At 38.9% G+C, this 27,931-nt stretch overlaps 1 protein-coding gene across 1 annotated transcript in view; it reads right to left on the reverse strand.

Annotated features, from left to right (window-relative positions):
• kazn.S (kazrin, periplakin interacting protein S homeolog) overlaps nt 1-27,931 on the reverse strand; it is a gene marked incomplete at its 5' end in the record, with an annotated part of 147,512 nt that overhangs the window by 95,346 nt on the left and 24,235 nt on the right. Inside the window, 1 exon segment of the mRNA NM_001091167.1 lies at nt 3,256-3,327. Within this exon segment, the coding sequence (NP_001084636.2) occupies nt 3,256-3,327 (72 nt within the window).

Raw genomic sequence — 27,931 nt, forward strand, 5'->3', positions numbered from 1 at the left:
CCCCAAATAATCTGTCATTAAAGGGGTGGTTCACCTTTAAGGTAACTTTTAGTGTGTTATAGAATGGACAATTCTAAACAACTTTTCAATTGGTTTGGATTATTTATTTTTTATAGACAAATACAAGAGTCCTCTGCACTCAACCCATTATCAATATATTTAAGACAGCGACATTTTGTGCATACTGCTTCTGAAAAATGCCTTACCCTTTAAACAAAACAGGGATTGTTTGTCCATATATTGCAATATATTTAAGCTGAACAACTACGTCAGTCATCCCATATCTGGCCAGTCCTATGCTCAATTTTATCTGATTCATTAAGAATTCTATTGCTTCATTATACATTTTACAATTTATTTTTTATAGTTTTATAATTATTTGCCTTTTTCTTCTGACAATTGCAAATTATCTCAGAATATCACTCTCTACATCATACGAAAAGTTATTTCAAAGGTGAACCACCCCTGCAGTGCAGTTTGAGAATAGAATGTAAAAAGCCACGAAAAGTCTAACCCCAGTGCAACGCTCTTCCTACACCACATGCAACACTGCAGCACTTTAGGGTTAGTTCACACGAGGAGATCCAGGGAGATTTTGTCGCCTGGTGACTAATCGCCTCTTCTTCTGGGCGACAACCTCCCCGAACTGCCTCCCTGTGTCTTCCCATAGGCTATAATGAAGTCGCCTGCGCTAAAGCACGCGCGCCGCTGTGTTTTCCGAAGTTGCCTCACGAGGAAACTTCGGGCAACTTCAGAAAATGAATCGCCGCGTGTGCTTTAGAGCAGGCGATTTTTCATTCAGCCAGCGCAAGAGAGAGGGAAGGCGTTCAGGCAGGCCCGGATTTGTGGAAAGGCCACGGGCCCGGGCCTAGGGCAGCAGGAATTTAGGGGGCGGCATGCTGCCCAAACACACCCACATTGGTTCAAAAAAACACTGGGGATGAGCTGGAGATACTATAATTTTTTAAAATTTCCCGTGCGCCAATCCCCATTGCTACTGTCCACCTGGAGGGGGACAGGGGCGACGAATGGTAGTGGGCCTAGGGGCCGGCCCGGCGTTCAGGGAAATTGGTCGTCGCAAAGACGAGGCGATTAGTCGCCGGGCGACAATCTCCCCAAATCGCTCCAGGGTGCCCCTACTCTTAGTGTGAACAGTAAACAGCAGGGGTGGGAGGGGAAGCAATGATAACAAAAGCTCTTCTTTCTGCCCCAGTTACACAAAGCTTACTTTGTCTTATGTGCACACTCCAAACTAATGCTACATTTCTACACAAGTGTCCTGGTGTTATTGACAGTAACACTTCATAGTACTTCCCCACAAATCGACCCACAACTACTGACTGTAGCCAGAAAAAAAAAACCCCACCAAATATAAATGAAATTAAAACAAAAAATACAACTATTTCTCTGTAAAGCTACAGCTTTATTGTTAGTTCTAGGGTAACCACACATCAAAAACAGCTCCACTCTGCCCAGTGTTGCAGGAGCACCGACAATCATACTATCTGACCTTGCTGTTCATATTTCAGTCCCTCATTCAAAAGACTCCTGCCATGGTTAATTGCAATTTAGCAACCAGATAGAAGCTGGAATTTCAAACTGATGAGCTGCTGTACATAATCCAAGAACCACAAAAAAACATAAGAAAAAAAAAAACAATAATTACAAAGGAAAGGTGAACAGTATGTTTCATATTTCAGAGGCAGGAAACAATGGCAGTCTTAGGGGCAGATTTATCAAGGGTCGAAGTAAAAAAATTTAAATTTAGATCTATTTTTGTGTACTCCGACTATCAAATTGGCCAAAATTCAATTCGAATTTGGAAAAATCTGACAATTCGAATATCGAAATTTATCATGTACTGTCTTTTTTTTATTTATTTTTTTTAAACTTCGACCATTCGCCATCTAAAACCTGCAAATTGCTGTTTTAGCCTATTGGGGACCTCCTACAACCCATTTGGAGTCAATTGGTGGACTTTGAAAAATCTAAGTTTTATTTGGAAATACTTTGAATTAAATTCGATCAAATACAATTTTACTATGATTCATGCGATTCGCATACAGCCTATTCACCCACAGAAAAAAAATTTGATTTTTTTTTTTCCAATAAATTTCGGTTGGTCTTTTTTTCTTCGAATTTCAAAGTTATGGGAGTTAAAAAAAACTCCTATTACTTCAAATTTCAACCCTTGATAAATCTGCCCCTTAGAGGCACATTTATCAAAGGTCGAATTTCGAATTCATGTGAGTTTTTAAAAACTCCCCTAAACTCCCATAAATGCGACCAATCTAAATTTATTGAAAAAAAAATAATTACATTTTTTAAACTCGGATGAATGGAATTGTCCCGAAAACCCAAATCAAATTTAAATTGAATTTGATTTGAACTTTGAAAACTCGATTCAATTTTTTTACTCAGAAAAAATCGCGAACGTCAGGAAGGCTGCGAACAACTCAAAATTGATCCTTGGACCTCTTCAATTGACTCAAACAGCAATTCGGCAGGTTTTAGGTGGCAAATGGTCAAATTTGAGTTCTTAAAGGGCCAGCGTATGATAAATCTCGAAAACCTAATTCAATTTTTTTTAAAAAAAACAACTCCCTATTAGAATTTGACTGTTGACCATAAAAAAACTCTAAAATTAGAATTTTCAATTGGATCCTTGATAAATCTGCCCCTTAGTCTCACAGCCCTTTTTTGCCAATTAGATATCAGGAGCAAATAATTAAAGAATGCTTATTTATTTCACAGCTCCATCTAATCGATGAATCTAAACTGCCCCTTATGGAGTTAAGTCTGCTTAAACAACGCATTCCTACTTGATAATTGATTTGATGTCAATTTACAGCAAATTCCAATTGCATCTATGCACGCGGATTGCATCAGCAGCTGCTTAGATATAACCATATGGTTAACGATATCACACTGGAAGATTTGTGGGTAGTTATTGAGTTACTTTTTTCTGCGAGTGGGATGCAATATTCATAAAAAACAAAGAGACCTATTTCCAATATTTAAAAACGGACAGCGACTTTGTACAACCATGTATTTTGCTACAGAACAGGAACATCCATTTTTTTTATAGAAAAAATGTATTTACTAGGAAGCAATAGTGACAACTTGAGTCAGGTACAACACAAGTCTCTACTGACTCCAGGGGATACTGGAAGCCACAGTTCAGGACCTGTACATCAATGAACTACACAGCATTTTATCATGCAACACTCCAGACCTCACATATAGACTACTTACAGCCATTTGTGTACTTTTCTTGCATTTGAAGTGTTCCAGATCTGCTCAGCTTCATTTTGCCATACTCCATACCTATGAACAAGAAAGCAGGATCAACAGAGTTGTCTAAGTGATTATTTAAGGATTGCATTCACCTATATACCATTAAAATACATGACATGATCTATTAAAAGGCCACATCTATGGAATTTGGTCCTATTTTGCTTTATAGAATGGATCCCGAGTTTGTATCTAGAATCTTGCCATAAAGCAAAAGTGCAATGCTGTCTTTTTGTCTGGCAGGAAGTAGATCTGTGCAACTGAAATACCAAGAAAGAACCCTTTTCCATGCAAAATGTTTAGATCAATTTAAACAGTCAATATTATACATTGTTTTATTAAATTTGGTGAATTTTACATTACAATATTACTGGAGAATATGAAGATTATGTTATCAGGACCTACAAACTGGGGTAAATTGGCCGTCTATAAGCATGGCACCCAAGGGGAAGTGGCTGAGGTGCCCAATGAAAAGGCCAACAAGGGTAAAATTTGTCAATTCTCCTAGACATGCCTGGATTGCCAAACTGAAGGTTCATAAGGGTGAGATTAGAGGCAAACACTTTATTTTTCTATAATTAAGCCTGTTATGGAAATATCAGCTAAGTATATAATATTGGAACTCAAAAGGAGGGATTTGAACAGAAAAAAAACCCTATTAAATTTAAAGTGTGCGCTTTAAACAGGCATGTTAAAAAAAAAAAAATCATATATACTGTATGCTAAAGAGTACCAATAAATAGACCTTTGCTACGAACACTTAGGGGCAGATTTATCAAAGGTTGAGGTGAATTTTAGAATTGAAAAAAATTCAAATTTCGAGCTATTTTTGTGTACTTCGACTAGGGAATAGTCGATTCGAATTTGCAAAAAATTAGATTATCGAAATTTATCATGTAAGGTCTCTTTAAAAATTCGACTTCGACCATTCGCCATCTAAAACCTCCCGAATTGCTGTTTTAGCCTATGGTCGGACATCCTTGGACCTATTTGGAGTCAATTGGTGGACTTTGAAAAATCTAAGTTTTTTTGGGAAAAACTTTGAATTGAATTCGATCAATGCGCTAGTCCTTCATTTCAAATGATTCGAATTCGGACCTATTCAAGCCAAAAAAAAAAAAAAGACTTAATTTCGGTTGGTCTTTTTGAATTCGAATTTCTACGTTTTTTCAATTCAAAATTCGACCCTTGCTAAATCTACCCCTTAGAGGAAAAGTAACAATTCCTACAACCCGTATAACAAAGCATTTTAACATTCACATATGAAGCCATTGAACGCGTGGGTATATGGATAAAAGGAACATATCATATGACAATACATGCAAAATATCAGCTTTTGTCTGACAGCTATTTACTTTAGCCACTGAACCGAGTAATAGCCGTTATGACATACTGCACAATGTGCAAAAAACACACCCTTTAAAGCAAACTATATTTTTTTTGTTGTAAAACACATTAAGTGAAACTGAAGTAAAAACTTAACCCCTCGTGCCACTGGCTGGAGTCTCTCACAATGGTACTGCTTATAATGCACTGTAGCGGAATTGTTTGCGGAATGAAAGCAGCTGCTTTGTGTTTGTGGGAAATCCAGTCGCTGTTCAGTGTAACAAACAAGAGGTTCTAATGAAACAGGATGGGGCTTTTCTTTCAAAATGCGATAAGTCTTGGGTTGCATATACTGTAGGATATAGAATATGGGTGTCTTAGCAACCAGGTTTTGCTTTGGGAATGATCGGATAATCAGCTATTTATTTACTCATATAGGATGTACTGGCGACATTTAAACGGCATTTATCCAGCTGCTAATTAGTTCGGTAAATGTGAAGTGATCATTGTTGTTCTGAATAGCACCATCCCTCAGGTGGCCTGTTAGTAGGGCTGCCATATTTTCTAGAAAAAAAACAGCCTTCCTATGTTTTTATGGTTTTTCCTTATACTTAACATTGCAATCATGCAACAATTGAGGAAGCAGACCCTGCGGTGTGAAGGGGCTTCCTCTACTACAGCATTAAAATCCCACACTCCCTTCAACGGTTTTTTTTGTTTTTTTTTTTAAATTGTCGTGCACTCACCTGGCACGAGCATGCGGCATTGAAGGGGTTGTTAGCAGGAGCAGTTATGAATTAAGATTTTTTTTTTTTTTGGTAGGAGGCATTGCCATAGCCATTGGCAATTAGAACCTTATCTGGTATTGCTTTAAAAAAAATCAACTGTTCACCATTTTAGACAATAAACCTGAATATAATTTTATGTCTAAAAAAGGTGGCCAAGGCCCACAGATGCACAGATAATATCGTACAAAACCAATTTTCATATCGTGGTGTATGGTGGGAAAAGAGCCGACCGATATCGGCAGAAGATTTGGATAACAGTCGGCTCATTGATCGGGCTGGACGGAAAATTCAGATTGGGTGCCTTTGAAGGCACCCAAACATCAGCCATTGTTAGTGCTGAATCAGGTCTATTTCAGCTCTACACGTGTGTATTGAAACAAACAATCTTTCTTGGAAAGATCTTTTCCAAAAAAAGATCATAATTGTTACATCTATGGCCACCTTTACAAAGGGACATCACAGTGTAAAGAATTGGTTGTGGGATCTTTTCAGTTCAAGCCCCTTGGAGTCCAAGATCTGGCCAAGGCCCTGCTTATCGCATAACAAGGTTATAGATGTAGGAAAACATTGGTGTATTAGTAATTCCACTCAAAGATTGTTTAGGACATCAGATAATGGTAAGATTCTAGTTTACCTTTAGGGTAAGGGCACAACTGGCGATTCGGGGAGATTTAGTCACCTGGCGACTAATTGCGTCTTCTTTGGGGCGACCAATCTCCCCGAACGGCTTCCGCCTATCTTGTGCCGGTTATAATTAAAAGTCGCCCGCGGCATGGCATACGCGGAGCTTCGTATTCCAGTCGCCTGCGGCATGGCACACGCGGAGCTTCGTATGCCGAAGTCGCCAGAAGTTTTCTCGTGAGGCAACTTCGGAATACAAAGTTATCCTGCAAATGTTAGGCACCCCCAAGTGATTGTATTGACTTACCTGAAACCCTGGGCCACTGCTCCTATCAGCAGAAAACTGCACCAGCCCAGGGTTATACCAGTGAGCACCACAGAGCGATTCCTCTTTAGCTTTCTTCGCGCGGCTGCAAATGTGCAGTTGAACGAAAGGCCGAACTTTAACTAAAAAGTCAACTATTTAGTTTAACTGCACGTGCGTTTGCCCCGGGAAATTTGAAGAAAGAAGAAGACGGAAGAGGATCGCTCCGTGATGCTCACTGGTATAACCCCAAGCCGGTGCAGTTTTCTGCTGATAGGAGCACCAGCCTGGGGTTTCAAGTAAGTCAATGCAATCACTTGGGGGTGCCTAAGATTTTGCACTCCCAAGTGCACGATCCCTTTCCTTCTCCTTTAAAGAGATACTGACATCAGAAAATAACCTTTTTTATTATCCATCAAAACATTGTCTTTGAATGCTATTTATAATTTTGCCAAAAAGTATTTGCCTGATTCTTTTACATTACCTTTCTCACTACCCTGTTCATCTATGAGGGAGCTGCCATATTTGTACAGCAGTAGTCCGTTTGTATTAGAAACTATAACTGACAGGTTAAGAAGGGACAGTCAGGTTGGCAAAAGGTTTAGAAATTTCAAGTAACAATTACTTACAAATGCAGAACTTTCCGTGAAAAACGATCAACATGACCTATAGGTAACTTTAAATGTAGATTTATATTTTGAAAAGAACATTTTTAGTGTCAGTATCACGTTAAGCTTCTTTCACCCTTCAGAAGCTGCATAGTGAACTATTTCTGCCTGCTTGTGCTACAGCTTCTTCCTTGGTCCTAATTACACTTTGGGAAGGCCCAAGCCCTGACAGAGGGTAGGCAAAGTACATGTGCACATTAACACAAGCAAATATAGGCTGCAGTTCCCAGTCATGTCCACCTAGTTGTGAACAGTCCAACTGGAATAAATGAATGACACCAGAACTATTTTGGTAGAAATGTGAAAAAAAAAGCAGCTACAAGAACTTTTCTAAGTATATTCATTCTATATTTAGAGGCGTATAATGCAATGTCACATTCCTGGTTTTTGTTTTACACAAATGACCCCTTTAAAGAGATGTAGATGTATATATAATACACAAAAGCCATGAATATCTTGTAAATTATATCCTTATAAACGGTGAGTTCTGATGTCATCAGTTATAAACGGTGAGTTCTGATGTCATTTCTGTCACACGACTCACTGAAATTTGTGTATTATAATAAATAAAGTACCCGCAGTTGTAAAATATGAGGATATTAGAAGTTACCTCGGAGTTCCATGACCTGTATAAAAACACGGAGCCTTCGGCCTCGTGTTTTTATATGGTCATGAAACTCTTCGGTAACTTATAATATCCTTATATTTTACAAGAGGGGGTACTTTATTCACTATATAAAATCAGTTCCTGTATCTGAGCCTGTTGAGTGTGGTATTATAAACGGTGAGTTCTGATGTCATTTCTGTCACATGACTCACTGAAATTCGTGTATTATAATAAATAAAGCACCCCCAGTTGCAAAATATGAGGATATTAGAAGTTACCTCGTGTTTTTATATCCTTATAATACACAAAAGCCATGAATATCTTGTAAATTATATCCTTATAAACGGTGAGTTCTGATGTCATCAGTTATAAACGGTGAGTTCTGATGTAATTTCAGTCACATGACTTACTGAAACTTGTGTATTATAATAAATAAAGTACCCCCAGTTGTAAAATATAAGGATATTAAAAGTAACCTCGGAGTTCCATGACCTGTATAAAAACACTCGGCCTTCGGCCTCGTGTTTTTATATGGTCATGAAACTCCTCGGTAACTTAGAATATCCTTATATTTTACAAGAGGGGGTACTTTATTCACTATATAATTTACAATATGGGGTACTGTATTCAATATCTCTCTCTCTATACATATATATACATACATACATACATACATACACACACACACACACACACACACTAGCTACTTACATGGTTTCTAATGAAGTGAAGTTGCATAGATACAGAAAACTTAACAATGACTAGCTCTAAGGCAGTATTGGATTCTGGAGCATGGAGAAAAGCCAATGCAAACTATGCTTGTTTTATGGATAGGATATCTGTCAGTTTATACTGGCTGTGCTGCCTTATGCTTAACTACAGCCTCTGAATGTTAATGAGAGCTTCATAATGGGGCTTGTCAGAAATCACTGTACTAGAATCCAGTGACTGTGGTTTTGTATCCTTTGGCAGACAGCAACACAGCTTTGGGATTCTGACATTTATTGTGAGGGTTTGAGAGATTGTTAAGAGTAGCCAAAAAAACTCATATCAAAAGAACAAAATAACGGCTTGCTTTTCACTACTGGAATATGTTTACAATTGTATTATTAATGCTGGCAACAAAACTGGTTTTCAGTGCAAAGCCTAACTAAATGGGTTGCTCTGTGATCAATCCAGCAGTGTTGATTATATACATGCGAAATAACAAAATGGAAAATATAATAATCAAATACTTGTGTAGAAATGTGGTGCATTCCACTGCTTTAAAATGAGAAAGATTCCCTCAAAATGTAATTTTTAACATTGTTCTGACAGTGGTATACAGAGACAACATGCAACTGAACCTGATCTGAAATCTTTCAATGTTGGTTGACATACAAAAATACAACCAAAATATCCCTACATGTTGAATGATGGGAAGGATTCCCTACCATAACCCCCCTGTAGCTTAGCTGCTAACTTACTATCAAAGGGGAAGAATAAATTCCTTTCTGGATAATTACCATTGACTGCTTATTGAACCGTTAAAATACAGTGGCACACAGAAGAAATTGGTCTAAATAACAAATGTGCCCAATCTAAATACAGAATTGGCCCAATCGTGGATAGAATCTGAACCCTAATATCCATATTCAGAAATAAAATTGTATGGATAAACACATCCAGATTTGGTTTGGCGGAATTCCAAAAGCATTCCTACAAATAAATATTTTCACTCATTTCATCTCTTATCCATTGGTTGCCGCCTTTCTGAATAGGAAATTTTACAACATGACTGCCCTCACATTTAAACCACCTTTTTTGTGTTCACAGTGAAAACCCTCCTTTTTTTGTTTCTCAATGGCTCTCCTCTAACTTTTTCTGCAGATCCATTGTTTGGTATTTAAACTGCTGCCGGTTACTAGGGTTACCGACCCCTAAAATGAGGAATGTTTTGAGTGATAAGACTGGAAGAGGAATAGGGAAGGGTCTGAAAAGGAAAAAAAAAAATTACTGGGCAATCCTGTTTCCCTTAAAGACTCATACTTCCTTTAATACAGGGGTGTAAAACTCAAATCGTTCATTACTACAACTTCCAGCATCTTCTGCTCATAACAACATTCAGAGTTTAAGATTATCCTGTGACACCTGTGGTCTAGCTTCCTATTTATACTCGTCAATGGCAGGGAAGTTAGAGCTAAAGATTTGTTGGCTATATATCGAATACAGTGAAACCTTGATTTTAAGCACCCTGATTTTAAGTTTCCCTGCATTTTACATTTTGTATTTGTGGTCCCACCAATTTATAATGCATTTTCCTGATTTCAAGTAATGTTTTCCTGGATTTTACATAAACATTTTGTCCTGATGTACCCAAAAACTGCTTTTTTACTTGAATATTTGTGAAATAAAGAGGTTTAAAATACTAACCAGATGTATAATTTGCCATGGCTCTGCCTGTAAATGGTCAATTCCAATTAGTCTGCCCCTTATACAGTTCTGTACCAATCACTTATTGCTTTAGGTTGTGTATGTGACTGTTAAGAGAGTCCTTGCACATGTCCCCCATTAACCCTTTAAGTGCCACAGAACGTAGAATCTACGTTCTGTGGAAAAGTAACTTGAAATGCCACAGAACGTAGATTCTACGTTCTGCAGCACTTCCGGGTTCTGGAGCGGAGGAGCGGCTGTTAGAGCCGCTCGCTCCGTTCCGCATCGATCCCCTGCCCCTAGGCAACGAGCAGAGCAGGGGATCGAGTGGCCCCTGGGGCGCGATCGCCCAGGGGCCCAAAAACAGCAGCAGGCACGTGTAACTTACGTGTCCTGCTGCTGCAGCCTACACCGCGCTGGATATCTCCGCCCCCACAGCACAGGCACACAGAGGACGTCGCAGATCTCTTCCTGAGGCCCTTCCAGATCGCCTGCAACAGTCTCCAGCGATTTTTTCAGGTTAGTGCAACAATTACACACACAAACACACCAACACACACTTATTACAGTAATACACACTTAGATTCACACTTACACATACATTTTTGGGGATTGGGGGGGTCACTTACACTCACTGCACTTACACACATGTGCACACGCACACACATAACATGTAATTTACCATTTGTACACACGCACACGCACATACATGGCATTGTGGCTTTATTTTTCTTATCGCATCGTTTCTTTTTTTGGCTGAAAAAAATGTTTTATTGCCATTACGAATAGCGTATTCGCTAACCATACTGTGCAATATCTTTTTTATGTTATTTCGGTGATTATATTGTAATTTTGGGTATTTTGGTGCATTTTTAGCCATTTTATTGAATTTTTAGCCATTTTATTGCATTTTCAGCTCTGCGTATGTTGTGTTCACTTGTTTCTAGCCGTATAACCTGTTTGGCCCAGCTAAAATATTCAAACTGTGATTCTGACGGCCGATAACACGAGTCTGGAAAAAAAACATTGATTTTTGTGGTTTTATTGGATTTTTTTGCATCTCACTCTTTACTGCCTTATTTTGTTTTGCCTTGTAAATTTTATTTACTATATATCCATTTGGGGGTCTCTGTGCGCCACATAGTTTGCTATATCTATGCATACTGGGCATCAAAGTGTTCAGTAGACCCCTGGCGTTCATATTTAGGATGTTTTATGCTGATACGTTACGAAATGTGTGGCATATAATGGGGTAGAATTCAAGCTTTGTGACGATTTTCAGAAATTTGATAAAAACCGTTATGTTCAGCATTGCTTTGCAGTTTGGCAGTTTGCAGTAGAAACACTTATTTACCCATATTGGATTCGTCAGAATGTGTACTTTCTGAAAATATATGGTTTTCTGGGGTCTCTGTACTGTTAGGGGGGTCTAATGTTGCATAATACACACTCCAGGTGCTCATATTGCAGCAGCCAGAGCGTCAGCCGTGAAAATGTATATACACTATTGTCATTTGGGGGTCTCTGTGCGCCACATAGTTTGGTATATCTATGCATATTGGGCATCAAAGTGTTCAGTAGACCCCTGGCGTTCATATTTAGGATGTTTTATGCTGATAAGTTACGAAATGTGGGGCATATAATGGGGTAAAATTCAAGCTTTGTGACGATTTTCAGAAATTTGATAAAAACCGTTATGTTCAGCATTGCTTTGCAGTTTGGCAGTTTGCAGTAGAAACACTTATTTACCCATATTGGATTCGTCAGAATGTGTACTTTCTGAAAATATATGGTTTTCTGGGGTCTCTGTACTGTTAGGGGGGTCTAATGTTGCATAATACACACACCAGGTGCTTATATTGCAGCAGCCAGCGCGTCAGCCGTGAAAATGTATATACACTATTGTCATTTGGGGGTCTCTGTACGCCACATAGTTTGGTATATCTATGCATACTGGGCATCAAAGTGTTCAGTAGACCCCTGGCGTTCATATTTAGGAAGTTTTATGCTGATACGTTACGAAATGTGTGGCATGTAATGGGGTAGAATTCAAGCTTTGTGACGATTTTCAGAAATTTGATAAAAACCGTTACGTTCAGCATTGCTTTGCAGTTTGGCAGTTTGCAGTAGAAACACTTATTTACCCATATTGGATTCGTCAGAATGTGTACTTTCTGAAAATATATGGTTTTCTGGGGTCTCTGTACTGTTAGGGGGGTCTAATGTCGCATAATACACACTCCAGGTGCTCATATTGCAGCAGCCAGAGCGTCAGCCGTGAAAATGTATATACACTATTGTCATTTGGGGGTCTCTGTGCGCCACATAGTTTGGTATATCTATGCATATTGGGCATCAAAGTGTTCAGTAGACCCCTGGCGTTCATATTTAGGATGTTTTATGCTGATACATTACGAAATGTGGGGCATATAATGGGGTAAAATTCAAGCTTTGTGACGATTTTCAGAAATTTGATAAAAACCGTTATGTTCAGCATTGCTTTGCAGTTTGGCAGTTTGCAGTAGAAACACTTATTTACCCATATTGGATTCGTCAGAATGTGTACTTTCTGAAAATATATGGTTTTCTGGGGTCTCTGTACTGTTAGGGGGGTCTAATGTTGCATAATACACACACCAGGTGCTTATATTGCAGCAGCCAGCGCGTCAGCCGTGAAAATGTATATACACTATTGTCATTTGGGGGTCTCTGTACGCCACATAGTTTGGTATATCTATGCATACTGGGCATCAAAGTGTTCAGTAGACCCCTGGCGTTCATATTTAGGAAGTTTTATGCTGATACGTTACGAAATGTGTGGCATGTAATGGGGTAGAATTCAAGCTTTGTGACGATTTTCAGAAATTTGATAAAAACCGTTACGTTCAGCATTGCTTTGCAGTTTGGCAGTTTGCAGTAGAAACACTTATTTACCCATATTGGATTCGTCAGAATGTGTACTTTCTGAAAATATATGGTTTTCTGGGGTCTCTGTACTGTTAGGGGGGTCTAATGTCGCATAATACACACTCCAGGTGCTCATATTGCAGCAGCCAGAGCGTCAGCCGTGAAAATGTATATACACTATTGTCATTTGGGGGTCTCTGTGCGCCACATAGTTTGGTATATCTATGCATATTGGGCATCAAAGTGTTCAGTAGACCCCTGGCGTTCATATTTAGGATGTTTTATGCTGATACATTACGAAATGTGTGGCATATAATGGGGTAAAATTCAAGCTTTGTGACGATTTTCAGAAATTTGATAAAAACCGTTATGTTCAGCATTGCTTTGCAGTTTGGCAGTTTGCAGTAGAAACACTTATTTACCCATATTGGATTCGTCAGAATGTGTACTTTCTGAAAATATATGGTTTTCTGGGGTCTCTGTACTGTTAGGTGGGCTAATGTCGCATAATACACACACCGGGTGGTTATATTGCAGCAGCCAGCGCGTCAGCCGTGAAAATGTCTATACATATTGTCATTTGGGGGTCTCTGTGCGCCACATAGTTTGGTATATCTATGCACATTGGGTATCAAACTGTTTAGTAGACCCATATGTTTATATTTAGGATGCTTTATGCTGGTAATGATACATGGACAATACGATGCTGGAAAGTTGAAGCTTTGAGGCAATTTCCAGATATTTTACCAAAACCGACAACTTTGGGAAAGCCTTGCGACTCAGTAGTTTGGAGCAATAAGGCATGGGTACCCATTTTAGATTCTGTAGAATGTGTACTTTCCAAAAATGTATGGGTTTGGGGGGTAAACATATATTTCTGTGTTTTTACCCCACAAAAATGCAGTCAATGTGTTGATTTTTCATTAGCTGAAGTTACCCACGGGACTGTTTGTATGCGCTAACTTCATTTTGGGGCCTCTAAATGCCAGATACTTTGGTAAACCTATGAACAATGGCCACCAAACTGTTCGGAGGAACCCTGGCAATCATATTTAGGGTGCTTTTTCTTGGTGCATAACGATACATGGGTGATATGGTGCTGAGAAGTTGAAGCTTTGAGGAAATTTTCAGATATTTCACCAAAACCGACAATTGTGGGAAAGCCTTGCGACTCAGTAGTTTGGAGCAGAAAGGCATGGGTACCCATTTTAGATTCGGTAAAATGTGTACTTTCCAAAAATATATGGGTTTTGGGAGGTAAACATATATTTCTGTTTTTTACCCCACAAAAATGCAGTCAATTTGTTGATCTTTCATTAGCTGAAGTTACCCACGGGACTGTTTGTATGCGCTAACTTCATTTTGGGGCCTCTAAATGCCAGATACTTTGGTAAACTTATGAACAATGGCCACCAAAATGTTCAGAGGAACCCTGGCAATCATATTTAGGGTGCTTTTTCTTAGTACATAATGACACATGGGTGATATGGTGCTGGGAAGTTGAAGCTTTGAGGCAATTTTCAGATATCTCACCAAAACCGACAATTGTGGGAAAGCCTTGCGACTCAGTAGTTTGGAGCAGAAAGGCATGGGTACCCATTTTAGATTCTGTAGAATGTGTACTTTCCAAAAATATATGGGTTTTGGGGGGTAAACATATATTTCTGTGTTTTACCCCACAAAAATGCAGTCAATGTGTTGATTTTTCATTAGCTGAAGTTACCCACGGGACTGTTTGTATGCGCTAACTTCATTTTGGGGCCTCTAAATGCCAGATACTTTGGTAAACTTATGAACAATGGCCACCAAAATGTTCAGAGGAACCCTGGCAATCATATTTAGGGTGCTTTTTCTTAGTACGAAATGACACATGGGTGATATGGTGCTGGGAAGTTGAAGCTTTGAAGCAATTTTCAGATATTTCACCAAAACCGACAACTTTGGGAAAGCCTTGCGACCTCAGTAGTTTGGAGCAATAAGGCATGGGTACCCATTTTAGATTCTGTAGAATGTGTACTTTCCAAAAATGTATGGGTTTGGGGGGTAAACATATATTTCTGTGTTTTTACCCCACAAAAATGCAGTCAATGTGTTGATTTTTCATTAGCTGAAGTTACCCACGGGACTGTTTGTATGCGCTAACTTCATTTTGGGGCCTCTAAATGCCAGATACTTTGGTAAACCTATGAACAATGGCCACCAAACTGTTCGGAGGAACCCTGGCAATCATATTTAGGGTGCTTTTTCTTGGTGCATAACGATACATGGGTGATATGGTGCTGAGAAGTTGAAGCTTTGAGGAAATTTTCAGATATTTCACCAAAACCGACAATTGTGGGAAAGCCTTGCGACTCAGTAGTTTGGAGCAGAAAGGCATGGGTACCCATTTTAGATTCGGTAAAATGTGTACTTTCCAAAAATATATGGGTTTTGGGAGGTAAACATATATTTCTGTTTTTTACCCCACAAAAATGCAGTCAATTTGTTGATCTTTCATTAGCTGAAGTTACCCACGGGACTGTTTGTATGCGCTAACTTCATTTTGGGGCCTCTAAATGCCAGATACTTTGGTAAACTTATGAACAATGGCCACCAAAATGTTCAGAGGAACCCTGGCAATCATATTTAGGGTGCTTTTTCTTAGTACATAATGACACATGGGTGATATGGTGCTGGGAAGTTGAAGCTTTGAGGCAATTTTCAGATATCTCACCAAAACCGACAATTGTGGGAAAGCCTTGCGACTCAGTAGTTTGGAGCAGAAAGGCATGGGTACCCATTTTAGATTCTGTAGAATGTGTACTTTCCAAAAATATATGGGTTTTGGGGGGTAAACATATATTTCTGTGTTTTACCCCACAAAAATGCAGTCAATGTGTTGATTTTTCATTAGCTGAAGTTACCCACGGGACTGTTTGTATGCGCTAACTTCATTTTGGGGCCTCTAAATGCCAGATACTTTGGTAAACTTATGAACAATGGCCACCAAAATGTTCAGAGGAACCCTGGCAATCATATTTAGGGTGCTTTTTCTTAGTACGTAATGACACATGGGTGATATGGTGCTGGGAAGTTGAAGCTTTGAAGCAATTTTCAGATATTTCACCAAAACCGACAACTTTGGGAAAGCCTTGCGACTCAGTAGTTTGGAGCAATAAGGCATGGGTACCCATTTTAGATTCTGTAGAATGTGTACTTTCCAAAAATGTATGGGTTTGGGGGGTAAACATATATTTCTGTGTTTTTACCCCACAAAAATGCAGTCAATGTGTTGATTTTTCATTAGCTGAAGTTACCCACGGGACTGTTTGTATGCGCTAACTTCATTTTGGGGCCTCTAAATGCCAGATACTTTGGTAAACCTATGAACAATGGCCACCAAACTGTTCGGAGGAACCCTGGCAATCATATTTAGGGTGCTTTTTCTTGGTGCATAACGATACATGGGTGATATGGTGCTGAGAAGTTGAAGCTTTGAGGCAATTTTCAGATATTTCACCAAAACCGACAATTGTGGGAAAGCCTTGCGACTCAGTAGTTTGGAGCAGAAAGGCATGGGTACCCATTTTAGATTCAGTAGAATGTGTACTTTCCAAAAATATATGGGTTTGGGGGGTAAACATATATTTCTGTGTTTTTACCCCACAAAAATGCAGTCAATGTGTTGATTTTTCATTAGATGAAGTTACCCACAGGACTATTTGTATGCGCTAACTTCATTTTGAGGCCTCTAAATGCCAGATACTTTGGTAAACCTATGAACAATGGCCACCAAACTGTTTGGAGGAACCCTGGCAATCATATTTAGGGTGCTTTTTCTTGGTGCGTAACGATACATGGGTGATATGGTGCTGGGAAGTTGAAGCTTTGAGGCAATTTTCAGATATTTCACCAAAACCGACAAATGTGGGAAAGCCTTGCGACTCAGTAGTTTGGAGCAGAAAGGCATGGGTACCCATTTAGATTCGGTAGAATGTGTACTTTCCAAAAATATATGGGTTTTGGGGGGTAAACATATATTTCTGTGTTTTTACCCCACAAAAATGCAGTCAATGTGTTGATCTTTCATTAGCTGAAGTTACCCACGGGACTGCTTGTTTGCGCTAACTTCATTTTGGGGCCTCTAAATGCCAGATACTTTGGTAAACTTATGAACAATGACCACCAAAATGTTCAGAGGAACCCTGGCAATCATATTTAGGGTGCTTTTTCTTAGTACGTAATGATACATGGGCGATATGGTGCTGGGAAGTTGAAGCTTTGAGGAAATTTTCAGATATTTCACCAAAACCGACAATTGTGGGAAAGCCTTGCGACTCAGTAGTTTGGAGCAGAAAGGCATGGGTACCCATTTTAGATTCAGTAGAATGTGTACTTTCCAAAAATATATGGGTTTGGGGGGTAAACATATATTTCTGTGTTTTTACCCCACAAAAAATGCAGTCAATGTGTTGATTTCTCAGTAGCTGAAGTAAAGTCCTGAACAATTTGGATGTGCTAACTTCATATTGGTGTCTCTAAATGCCAGATACTTTGGTAAACCTATGCATAATGGGTATCAAATTGTTCAGTGGACCCCTGGCAATCATATTTCAGGTGCTTTTTCTTGGTACCTAATATAGTTTGGGATATGCGGAGCAGCAAAATAAAACCTTTGAAATGATTTTTCAGAATTTTGAATTTTTTGTTGAAAAACCGCTATGTTCAGACAAGCTTTTATGTTTGGTAGTTGGGAGTAGAGAGACATAGTTACCCATTTTGTAATCGGCAGAATGAGTACTTTTCAAAAATGTATGGTTTTCTGGGGTAAACCTACGGTTTCAGGATTTTTTGCCTTGGAATCTAAAGCATGCCGTTTTCTGCCTTAGTGCTTTCAAAATTCGGTAATATACTGCCCGGAGTTTTTGCTGTACAGAAATCCTAAATCTCCCTAAAACTATACATATCTGGTATTGGCACGTTCGAGAGACATAAGGCTTTCCAAATCAGTTGGATTTTCATCCGTAAAATGAAATATTTTCTGGTATAAATTGATATACGATGAAAAATGGTAATTTTTCATTTTTTTTGGTATTTAGCACTATAAATTTTTTTGCACAGGTGGAAATACATGAAAACTCAGGCAGATTTAGAAAGCTCAGTTTCTACCGAAAAAAACAATGTATAGTTTTCCTAGGTAAACTATAGGTTTCCCCTCAGAAAATGCCCCTAAAGTGAGAGAGCACAAAATGTTTCAAAAACGGCTGGCATTTCGCGTAACCAAAATGTGAAATTCTGCTGGCACTTAAAGGGTTAATGCTGCAATGCTTAAAGGAGAAACAAACCCTTAAAGGAAAACTATACTCCCCAAACAATGTAGGTCTCTATAAAAAGATATTGCATAACACAGCTCATATGTAAAATCCTGCTTCATGTAAATAAACCATTTTCATAATAATATACTTTTTTAGTAGTATGTGCCATAAATAGAAAATTGCCATTTTAAAAAATAAGGGCCGCCCCCTGGGATCGTAGGATTCACTGTACTCACAAACATACCAACAAACCACACGTTAGGTCACATGAGCCAATTAACAGAGTTGTGTCTTTTGCTTCAACACTTCTTCCTGTTACAGTTAGCGTTGAAGTATTTCTGGTCAGGTGATCTCTGAGGCAGCACACAGACCATCACAAAATGGTGACTCAAGGCAAGAGATGTAAAAGGGCAATATTTACTTAAATATATATTCTAGTTTGGTAAGATTCTTTAATATGCCACTTAATATGATATGAACTATCTGTTGCTTAAGTGTTCATTTTGGGGGGTATAGTTTTCCTTTAATAAAACCTACTGCCCTACCCTACATAGAGCCCTCTCCACCCCCCGGCAAATGCCCCTAACTCTTTACTTACCCCACTGTGCCGATTCTGTACAGCGGAGTTCACTGGTGCCATTTTCTTCTCTTCGCGAAAAATTGCCAAAGCGTGGTCTCATTTAGAAGATTACTAAAGCAGCTGATGGTTTGTTTCTCTTTTAACCCTTGTTATTAACACAGCAAATATTATATCTCAAAGTAAAGAAGACTCCTGTGCTTATATCCTTTCAGTTCTTGAAGAAAAAGTGTTACTTTAACACATTTCCCCGATTTTATATTTTCCCGGATCTTACATAATTTTTTCCTGGACCCTTGAAAAACTTAAAATGGGGGTTCTACTGTATAACCAACTTTCCCAAAAAACTTTCACGTGTGGTATGGGAACAGCTGGGGAAAGCAATTCTCCTTTGAACTCCCCAAATTCCAAGCTCTATGGCAGCAGGTGGTGGAACTAAAAATGGTCAAAAGTATGCTGAAAGAACTCCCTACAGCTGCATGGAAAAAAGCATTAATAAAACCAAAGAAAGAATGTAGTCCTTTTTCGGAAAGAGTTATTTGTCATACAAGGATATTTGGTTTGAGAGTATTAGATTTAGAAATAAGATGTTAGCAGGAAGGTGCCATGTCAATATAATAGCTGCCTGTCCTCCTACTTAATGTCTGCAACACTCATCTAGAGCAGCCTGAACAGACTGCATCTATGGTTACTCTGCCTAATGATGGACATGTTTATGAGCAGACAAATTGATGTGGTGTCTATGTTTTGCTAACATTTAGTCCTTGACTCAAAATAGTTCACTGGCCCAGAGCAAAAAACGCTTACTATAAGTGGATCATGCACCAAACTCAGAAGTTAATACTAATAACCATCCCTATGTGTACATGACCATAAAGTCTAAGGTGCAAGAAAGAATTCAAAATATGCAGCACATTCACCCTTACCCTAATTGGGCAAATAATTTACTTATTTTACTATTAAGGAAGAAATAGCAAAAATTGGGTAAAAAAACTCCTCTCTCCAATCTATACCCTGTTACGGGCAGCTATATCCCGCTGCACCAATACATCATTCCATTTCAGTAGGCTACACAAAACACAACTATTTCTTGGAAAAATTAGGGATAGGTTGCATGTAGAAGTTACATACCTTCTAGACATTTACAAGCACTAAAAAGTTTGATTCTGCCCAACCCAGTTTATAGCTTAGCTGGCCAATCACAATGCAAGTTATATCTTTTTATTAATGAAGTAATCAATTATATACAAGCATCTTTTCATCTTCTACTGGAAGCCATGAAATAATTTTAGGACCAGGAGCAAAGGATTCCACTGTGCAGGGTGGCAAGGCAATATTTGGGCCCCATGGCGTACAATGCTGCATTTGCTATATAGGGAACCCAATAGTCCTTACAACAATCATAAGAATTATGTTATGAGAATCTTCTAAAGCCAGGATGCATGTATTCTGGGGAACTGTAACGTTACAAGTATGTTTTATTACCACTGATACACTAAATAGATCAAAAAGAAAATTGACCAGTGAAGAAAACAATTGATATTGTTGTCACATACACTCAGACTAGATCATGTGCATCGAGAAGAAAAAGGATTGATTTAATATTGCCACAGTTGATCCCCTTGGTTTAAGCCCAGAAGGGTCTGGCCAGCTGTTTCATACATTCCCACTGCTACATGTTAGATCTAGCAGCACAGTGTGGACTGAAATTACCAAATTACTTGCTTTTATTCTCTAGCCAACAACAAATAACCACCGGAATTCACTTTCTCACCCCTGGTAAGATTTATATAATAGTTCAGTATAAGCCTTCTAAAGCAATGCAGCCTTGAGTTAATTTTGTTTTATTTAGACAAAGCTTCCTGCAAAACATTCTTGTTCAGCAATGTAGATAAAGAAGAACCAAGACACAGAATAAACAGCAAAATAACAATTGCCTGAGATATAGAGAACAGTAAGTGCAAATGCAGATTATTTGTCCTTTACAAGCCATTGTTCCTGTAGAGCCTCCCACTATGGACACACTTTATACAAACCATGTGTCGTCTGCACTGTTTAAGCCGCTGAAACAATTTATGAGTGTGCAATAAAAGCAGTTGTTCCGCAAGAGTATTTCCTATGTTCTCATAATAATGCAAAGTGCTGTAATGTGACACAATGGTTTCGGACGCCTAACCCACTAAAACACTTTACATGTGATTAGAATATTACTAGTAGTAGTAAGAAAAGGAAATCCTGACTTATCACTGTGGAGATAACATCTACAAGCAAGACTAGAAAAGTGCCATAAAAAAACAAAACAATGAATTCCACAGTAAGCATAACAAACACCTGTCTGAATATCAGGGATGCACCGAATCCAGGATTTGATTCTTCCAGGATTCGAATACGAATCCTAATTTGCATAAGTAAATTAGTGGCAGGTAGAGAAATCATGTGACTTTTCATCACAAAAGAAGAATTTTTTTCCACTTTTTCCTTTCCTGCCCCTAATTTGCATATGTAAATTAGGATTTGGTTCCGTTTTTGGCCAAATCTTTCACCAAGGATTTGAAGATTCTGTGAATCCCAAATAGTGGATTTGGTGTATCCCTATTGAATATGGAATGTAAAGAACTGAGACTAGAAGGCAAAAAAGATTGGATGTCCCCAACTTTTTGCAACATTCAGATGTAAAAACAGTTGGGGAGCAACACAAGCATGAAAAATGTTCCAAGTGGTGCAAAATATGTACTATGATTGGCCATTTGGTAGCCCTATATGGCCTGGCAGCCTATAGGAGACTCTCTTTGGCAGTACACCTGGTTTTTATGCAACTAAAGCTTGCCTCCAAGCCAGGAATTCAAAAATAAGCACCTACTTTGAGGCCACCGGGAGCAACATGTTGCTCTCGAGCCACTTGTTGGGGATCACTGCACTAACAAACTAGCTCATTATAGGAGGCAGCGACCAGTGCACTGAGCAAGGGTCACCATGTGACCATACATTTGGGGCTATGTCTTTCGCCATTTTGATATTGTAGATCTCTGGATCCTACGTGGGGTACTCCAAGGGTGTGGCAGTTCTAAGTTGGCCAGGAATCCCAACAGCTACTTGAGCAGTGTCCATCTGAATCAAATCAAATTAGATTTTCACAATAAAACCACAAGCCCCTCACAAAAATGTATACAGGTATAGAATCTGGATATCGGTTATCCTGGAAGCTCAGAATAAGAAGGTGATTTCAGAGAGTACATTTTAAGCAAATAACTCAAATGATCAAAAAGGAGTCCCTTCTCTGTAATAAAACAGTACCATGCACTTGATCCTGTTATATTATTAATTCTTATTGGAGGCAAAACAATTCTATTGGGGTTATTTAAGTTATAAATATTTTTTTAGACTGGAGGGTATACAGAAGAGATTGACATGTAGAATAGTGTGGAAAAAAACTGCAAATAAAAGTCACTGTGATTGTACAAATGAAGGATAAACAGTAAAGAGTCAAGAAGACATGTGGTATGAAAAACAGGATAGTTTCCATAATAAACAGAACACATATGGATCGCAAAATGTAGCTGATCCAGTGGGGTGCAGTTCTGGCACGGCTAAAAGGCCGATGCCCCAAACCAGGTTTATCTAGTTTATAAACCTGTTTGATTAACTTCCGGTGGCTGAGCATTTTGGGAGTCAATACTACCAATGGAGCATTGTAAAGTTTTGTACAAATATCTTTGCACAAGACTTTCTTTACTCTTCACAACATTTCAAAGTTTGAAACAAGAAAGGCTTTCCTTTGCCTATCACCAAGTTTGGCAATAAATTTTATATGGTTAGTATTCATTTACCCATCGTAAAAAAAGGCCATAGTCATAGTCTCCTGTTCGTTCTAACTGAACATAATCTGCGCAATCCATAATTCGATGCTGCTTCATTTGTCACTTATTAAAATACATTACAGCAATAAAATGGTGTACTAGTTCTGTATCCGGATTGGTGGAAAGGTTGAGCTTCCAGGTTCCATTGCACCCAACTTAGTGATACTAGGGAAATTCTCATTAAAGGGATTCTGTCATGATTTTTATCATATAGTTTTTATTTATAAATGACACTGTTAACACTGCAAATAATTCAACTCTACCATATAAAATTTAATTCCTGAACCAGCAAGTGTATTTTTTTAGTTGTAATATGGAACTGCTTTCTGGCAGGCTGTTGTTTCTATGTAACTGAATGTGTTGCAGTGGGACCTGGATTTTACTATTGAGTGCTGTTCTTAGATCTACCAGGCAGCTTTTATCTTGTGTTAGGGAGCTGCTATCTGGTTATCTTTTCATTGTTCTGTTGTTAGGCTGCTGGGGGGGGGGGGGGTGATATCACTCCAACTTACAGTACAGCAGTAAGGGCTGGGACACACTGGGCAATTTGGGGAGATTTAGTCGCCTGGCGACTAAACGCCGCGACTTTCCGCAACCAATCTTCCCCGAATGCCTTCCCTCGCTCTGCGCCTGGCTAAAATGAAAAATTGCCTGCACTAATCACAAGTGGCGATTCGTTTTCCAAAGTCGCCTGAAGTTTCCTCGTGAGGCAACTTGGGGCGACTTTGGAAAACGAATCGCCGTGTGTGATTAGCGCCAGCGACTTTTCATTTTATCCAGGCGCAGATCGAGGCGAGGCATTCGGGGAGAAAACTTGTGGCGATTAGTCGCCAGGCGACTAAATCTACCCAAATCGCCCAGTGTATCCCAGCCCTAAAGAGTGACGAAAGTTTATCAGAGCACAATTCACATGACTGAGAGCAGCTGGGAAACTGACAATATGTCTAGCCCCATGTCAAATTTCAAAATTAAACATTAAAAAAAAATGGATTTCAGTGCAGAATTCTGCTGGAGCAGCACCATTAACAATTTTTTCCAATGACAGTATCCCTTTAAAGCCTCCACGAGTATCATCTGACACCTGTTTATATTAATTCAGCTTTAAGTGGCCAAGCCATGCATTTATACCAGACTTTCTTGAGGAACGTATATGCCATGAGAGAGTCATCTGTTTAGCCCTGCAGAACAAACGCTTCGTCTCTGTATACAATACAGATGCTGCTTTGCCGTTGTGCCAAGAGGCCTGCACAGTTTTCCCTCGCCATTGTTACTGTGTCAGCAGCTTACTCTGGTATCCCATTTCTAAATGATTACCCTATAAATATTCTTGGGTCATAGTGAAACTTTAAGAAAGGTTTTCTTGGCAGCTCAAGTTACTTTGTCATTTAACTTATCTCCATGATTTAACTTAATCCACACGGTGCCAAGTTACAGACTTCCTAAATGAGACAAACATCAATTGAAAATAAAGATTTCCTGTGTACAGCTTACACTCACTTTAAGCTCAAGAAAAGAATGAAATACATTGGGAGTAATGTAGTAAAAGGTGTTTAAAAGTTTGGTCTGGTAATTCATGGAAACATAAAAATTTGTTAAAAGTTCTGAATACTGGAGATGTAGAAGCAACATTCTGGAGTCTACATGAGTAGATATAATTAATAATGGTCACATTTGGACCAAAACACACAAGCAGATAAGGATATGCACTATTGTTAGGGTCTGGCCACATGGGCATATTAGTTAAAGGAGACAAATCTCCTCTTCTTTGCAGCGACTAATCTCCCCGATCTGCCTTCTGCTGGCTAAAATGAAAATCGCCTGGGGCCAGGCACACAGAGCGTGGTTCATTTTCTGAAGTAGCCCGATGTTTCCTCGTGAGGCAATTATGGGCGACTTCGGAAAACAAAGCGATTTGTGTGCCTGACCCCAGGCGATTTTCATTTTAGCCGGTGGAAGGCTAGTCGCCGCGAAGAAGAGATTTGTCGTCTGCAACTAATCTCCCCAAATCTGCCCGTGTGGCCAGACCCTTAAACAGAAGCTGAAATAAGGGCCAGCCAACAAAAAACAGTTTTATGGCATTATCATACCTCCCAACTGTCCTGTTTTGAGCGGGAGAGCTCAACCCGCAAGCCTGCGTTTGTACTGGAAAGTCCCAATTTCTCTGCACTGAACAGCCCAAAAATTCAATGTTTCTAACTTAATTGGCTCTTGGCAGAGAGCCCAGTATATATACTTAAGATACATTTGTAACAGTTTTGTCCCTTGGGAGAAGTTAGACTCACAGCTTAAAGAGAAATTCACCTTCATTAGTAAAACTGTAAGAAAAACAAAACTACAGAAAGGTGTTCAAACTTTCATAACCTGGCAAATGTTGTAAACGGTTGGGAGGTATGCATCATGAAAGAAAATGTAATTATCTGTAAATGATATTTCCATGGCATAGCTGTTTACATTATTTTGTTCTAATGACAGGAGCACCTAAAACAATGTAGCAGAAGCAGCTGAATAATAGACCTGGAGTAGTACAGTCATAGAAAAGAAAAACAAATACTGATTTCGGTTCCAATAACATTTACAATAACGTTAACGCCACTGGAATGTTTTAATTTATATAGATTTTTTTTTTTTTTTACATAAAAAGAAAACAGTTTTGGGGTGGAGGAACCTTTGAAAAGCAGACAAATTCTCCTTTTGGAGGGGATTTTTTGCTATTTTTATTGTGCTGTAATAAATCCAACTAGAGCTTTAATTCAGGGCTTTATATGAAATGTACAATAAACCGTATGTTTAGCTCTGAATTCCCTTATTGTATAGTGTGTGTCACATCTGTAGCCAGGATTTTCTGTGAAGTAATCACTGCTCTATAAAGAATTCCTTCATATGTTCCCTTTAGCTCCCCTCAGGCTCTGTAAGCTGGACCACCTCTACTACAAGATAACATTAAAAGGAACTGCAGGCTTGCCCTAACAATTACATCAAAATATGGGATAAACGGACTGAAAGAAGATACAAGATAAACTAGATGGATATGGTGCCTCCGTTGTGTTACTGTGTGCTGATAAAATGGTTGTATCCTGCAGCATGTGCCTAATACCCTACCAGCAAGTTTAAAGAAAATGTGCCCGATTTGCAGCTCAAACAAGGAACAGGAAATTTAAAAACAGAAATATTATTTCTAGATACAGGTATGGGACCTGAATGCTTCGGACCTGGGGTTTTCCGGGTTAAGGGATCTTTCTGTAATTTGGGTCTGCATACTTGAAGTCTACTAGAAAATCATTTAAACATTAGGGGGCACATTTACTAAGGGTCGAATATCGAGGGTTAATTAACCCTCGATATTCGACCCTCGAAGTAAAATCGAAAATCGAATATCGAAGGATTTACCTTAAATACTTCAATCGAACGATTCGAAGGATTTTAATCCATCGATCAAAGGATTTTCCTTCGATCATAAAAAGCTTAGAAAACTTTTGGGGAAGGTCCCCATAGGCTAACATTGTAGCTCGATAGGTTTAAAGTGGCGAAGTAGGTAGTCAAAGTTTTTTTTAAAGAGACAGTACTTCGACTATCGAATGGTCGAATAGTCTAGCGATTTTTAGTGCGAATCGTTCGAGTCGTAGCCGAAGGTCGTAGTAGCCTATTCTATGGTTGAAATTTGACGTTTTTTTACTCCTTCACTGGAGCTTAGTAAATGTGCCCCTAGATAAAGCCAGTAGGCTTGTTTTGCTTCCAATTAGGATTAATTATATCTTAGTTTGAATCAAGTACAGGTATGGGACCTGTTATCCAGAATGCTCGGGACATGGGGGTTTCAGGATAATGAATCTTTCCGTGATTTGGATCTTCATACCTTAAGTCTACTAGAAAATCATGTAAACGTTGAATAAACCCAATAGGCTGGTTTTATTTTAAGTAAGGATTAATTATATATTAGTTGGGATCAAGTATAATGTACTGTTTTATTATTACAGAGAAAAAGGAAATCATTTTTTAAATATTTGAATTTTTTTATTATAACGGAGTCTATGGGAGGCAGCCTTTCCGTAATTCAGAGCTTTCTGTATAACGGGTTTCCGGATAACGGATTCCATGCCTGTACAAGGTACTGTTTTATTATTAAAAAAAAAAAAAAAAAAAAAGAATCATTCTTAAAAATTTGAACAATTTGATTAAAATGGAGTCTATGGGAGATGACCTTCCAGTAGCCGGGTTTCCGGATTATGAATCCCATAATGAAACCCATACCTGCAGGCCCGGACTGGCAATCTGTGGGTTCTGGCAAATGCCAGAGGGGCTGCTGTAAGATGCCATATAAAGTGACTATTAAGTGGGCTGTTGGGGTCTGTATGGGCCTCTGTGTTCTAGGAATGGCAGGGCCTATTTTGAATCCCAGTCCAGTCCTGCATACCTGTATCAAAAGTTGAAAGAGCTTGTCACTTTCTATTCTATATGATTCCGGGCACACTAATGGGTGAACTGTCACAACATATATATATTTCATACTAGTGAATAGAGCATGGGATTTTCCTGTAATGGGCTTCATTTCCAGTTTTGAATATGCCCTGATAAGCTGCATTCAGACCTGTTTTATACCCTATAAGAGAAACTGAAGCTCTAATGTCAAGCTAAGTATGCCACTTGGGGGGGACCTTTGCAGCAATAATTTTGAGTAGAAAAAAAAAACTAATGAGCAAGATGTGGCAAGCTGTTCATATGAAGGCCAAGGGGAGCAAGCAGGACTTCCAGATGCCATGGTATGGTAATATGACTTTATCAAGCACCAGGGTAGGAAAAAGTGTCATCAATAGATTTTCATCTAATGCAATGTTTGAGTGAGGGTGGTTAGGACATATCCCTCCATATGTAATAAAGGGAACTAAATTTGCCCAGGAGCAGTAACAGTAACCAATAAGATGATTGCTTTAAAACAGGTGACCAGTAAATGCTTCCTGTTGATTGGTTTCTATGGTTTACTGCTCCTAGGCAACTTAATACCTTTTATTACATAGCCCCCATAGTGCCTAGTACACATGTCTAATAACGATTACTTGCCCTTCCATTTTATCACTTGAAGAAATCATTCCTGACCTAGTCAAGCGGTCATTCCTCTCAGCACTTTATCCAGATAAAATCTAAAATGAGACTCGATCAACACCAGCTGTTCACTCCACACCCAACAACTTCTTCATTTTTTGCCTGTATTACAGTGTCCCAAATGAAAGCCTCGCAGGTGTACAATGTTATAAAGTAGCCTCACACAAAAGTCCTTTGAG

Source organism: Xenopus laevis, chromosome 7S, assembly GCF_017654675.1.
Source record: "Xenopus laevis strain J_2021 chromosome 7S, Xenopus_laevis_v10.1, whole genome shotgun sequence".
NCBI classification, from domain to species: Eukaryota; Metazoa; Chordata; class Amphibia; order Anura; family Pipidae; genus Xenopus; species Xenopus laevis.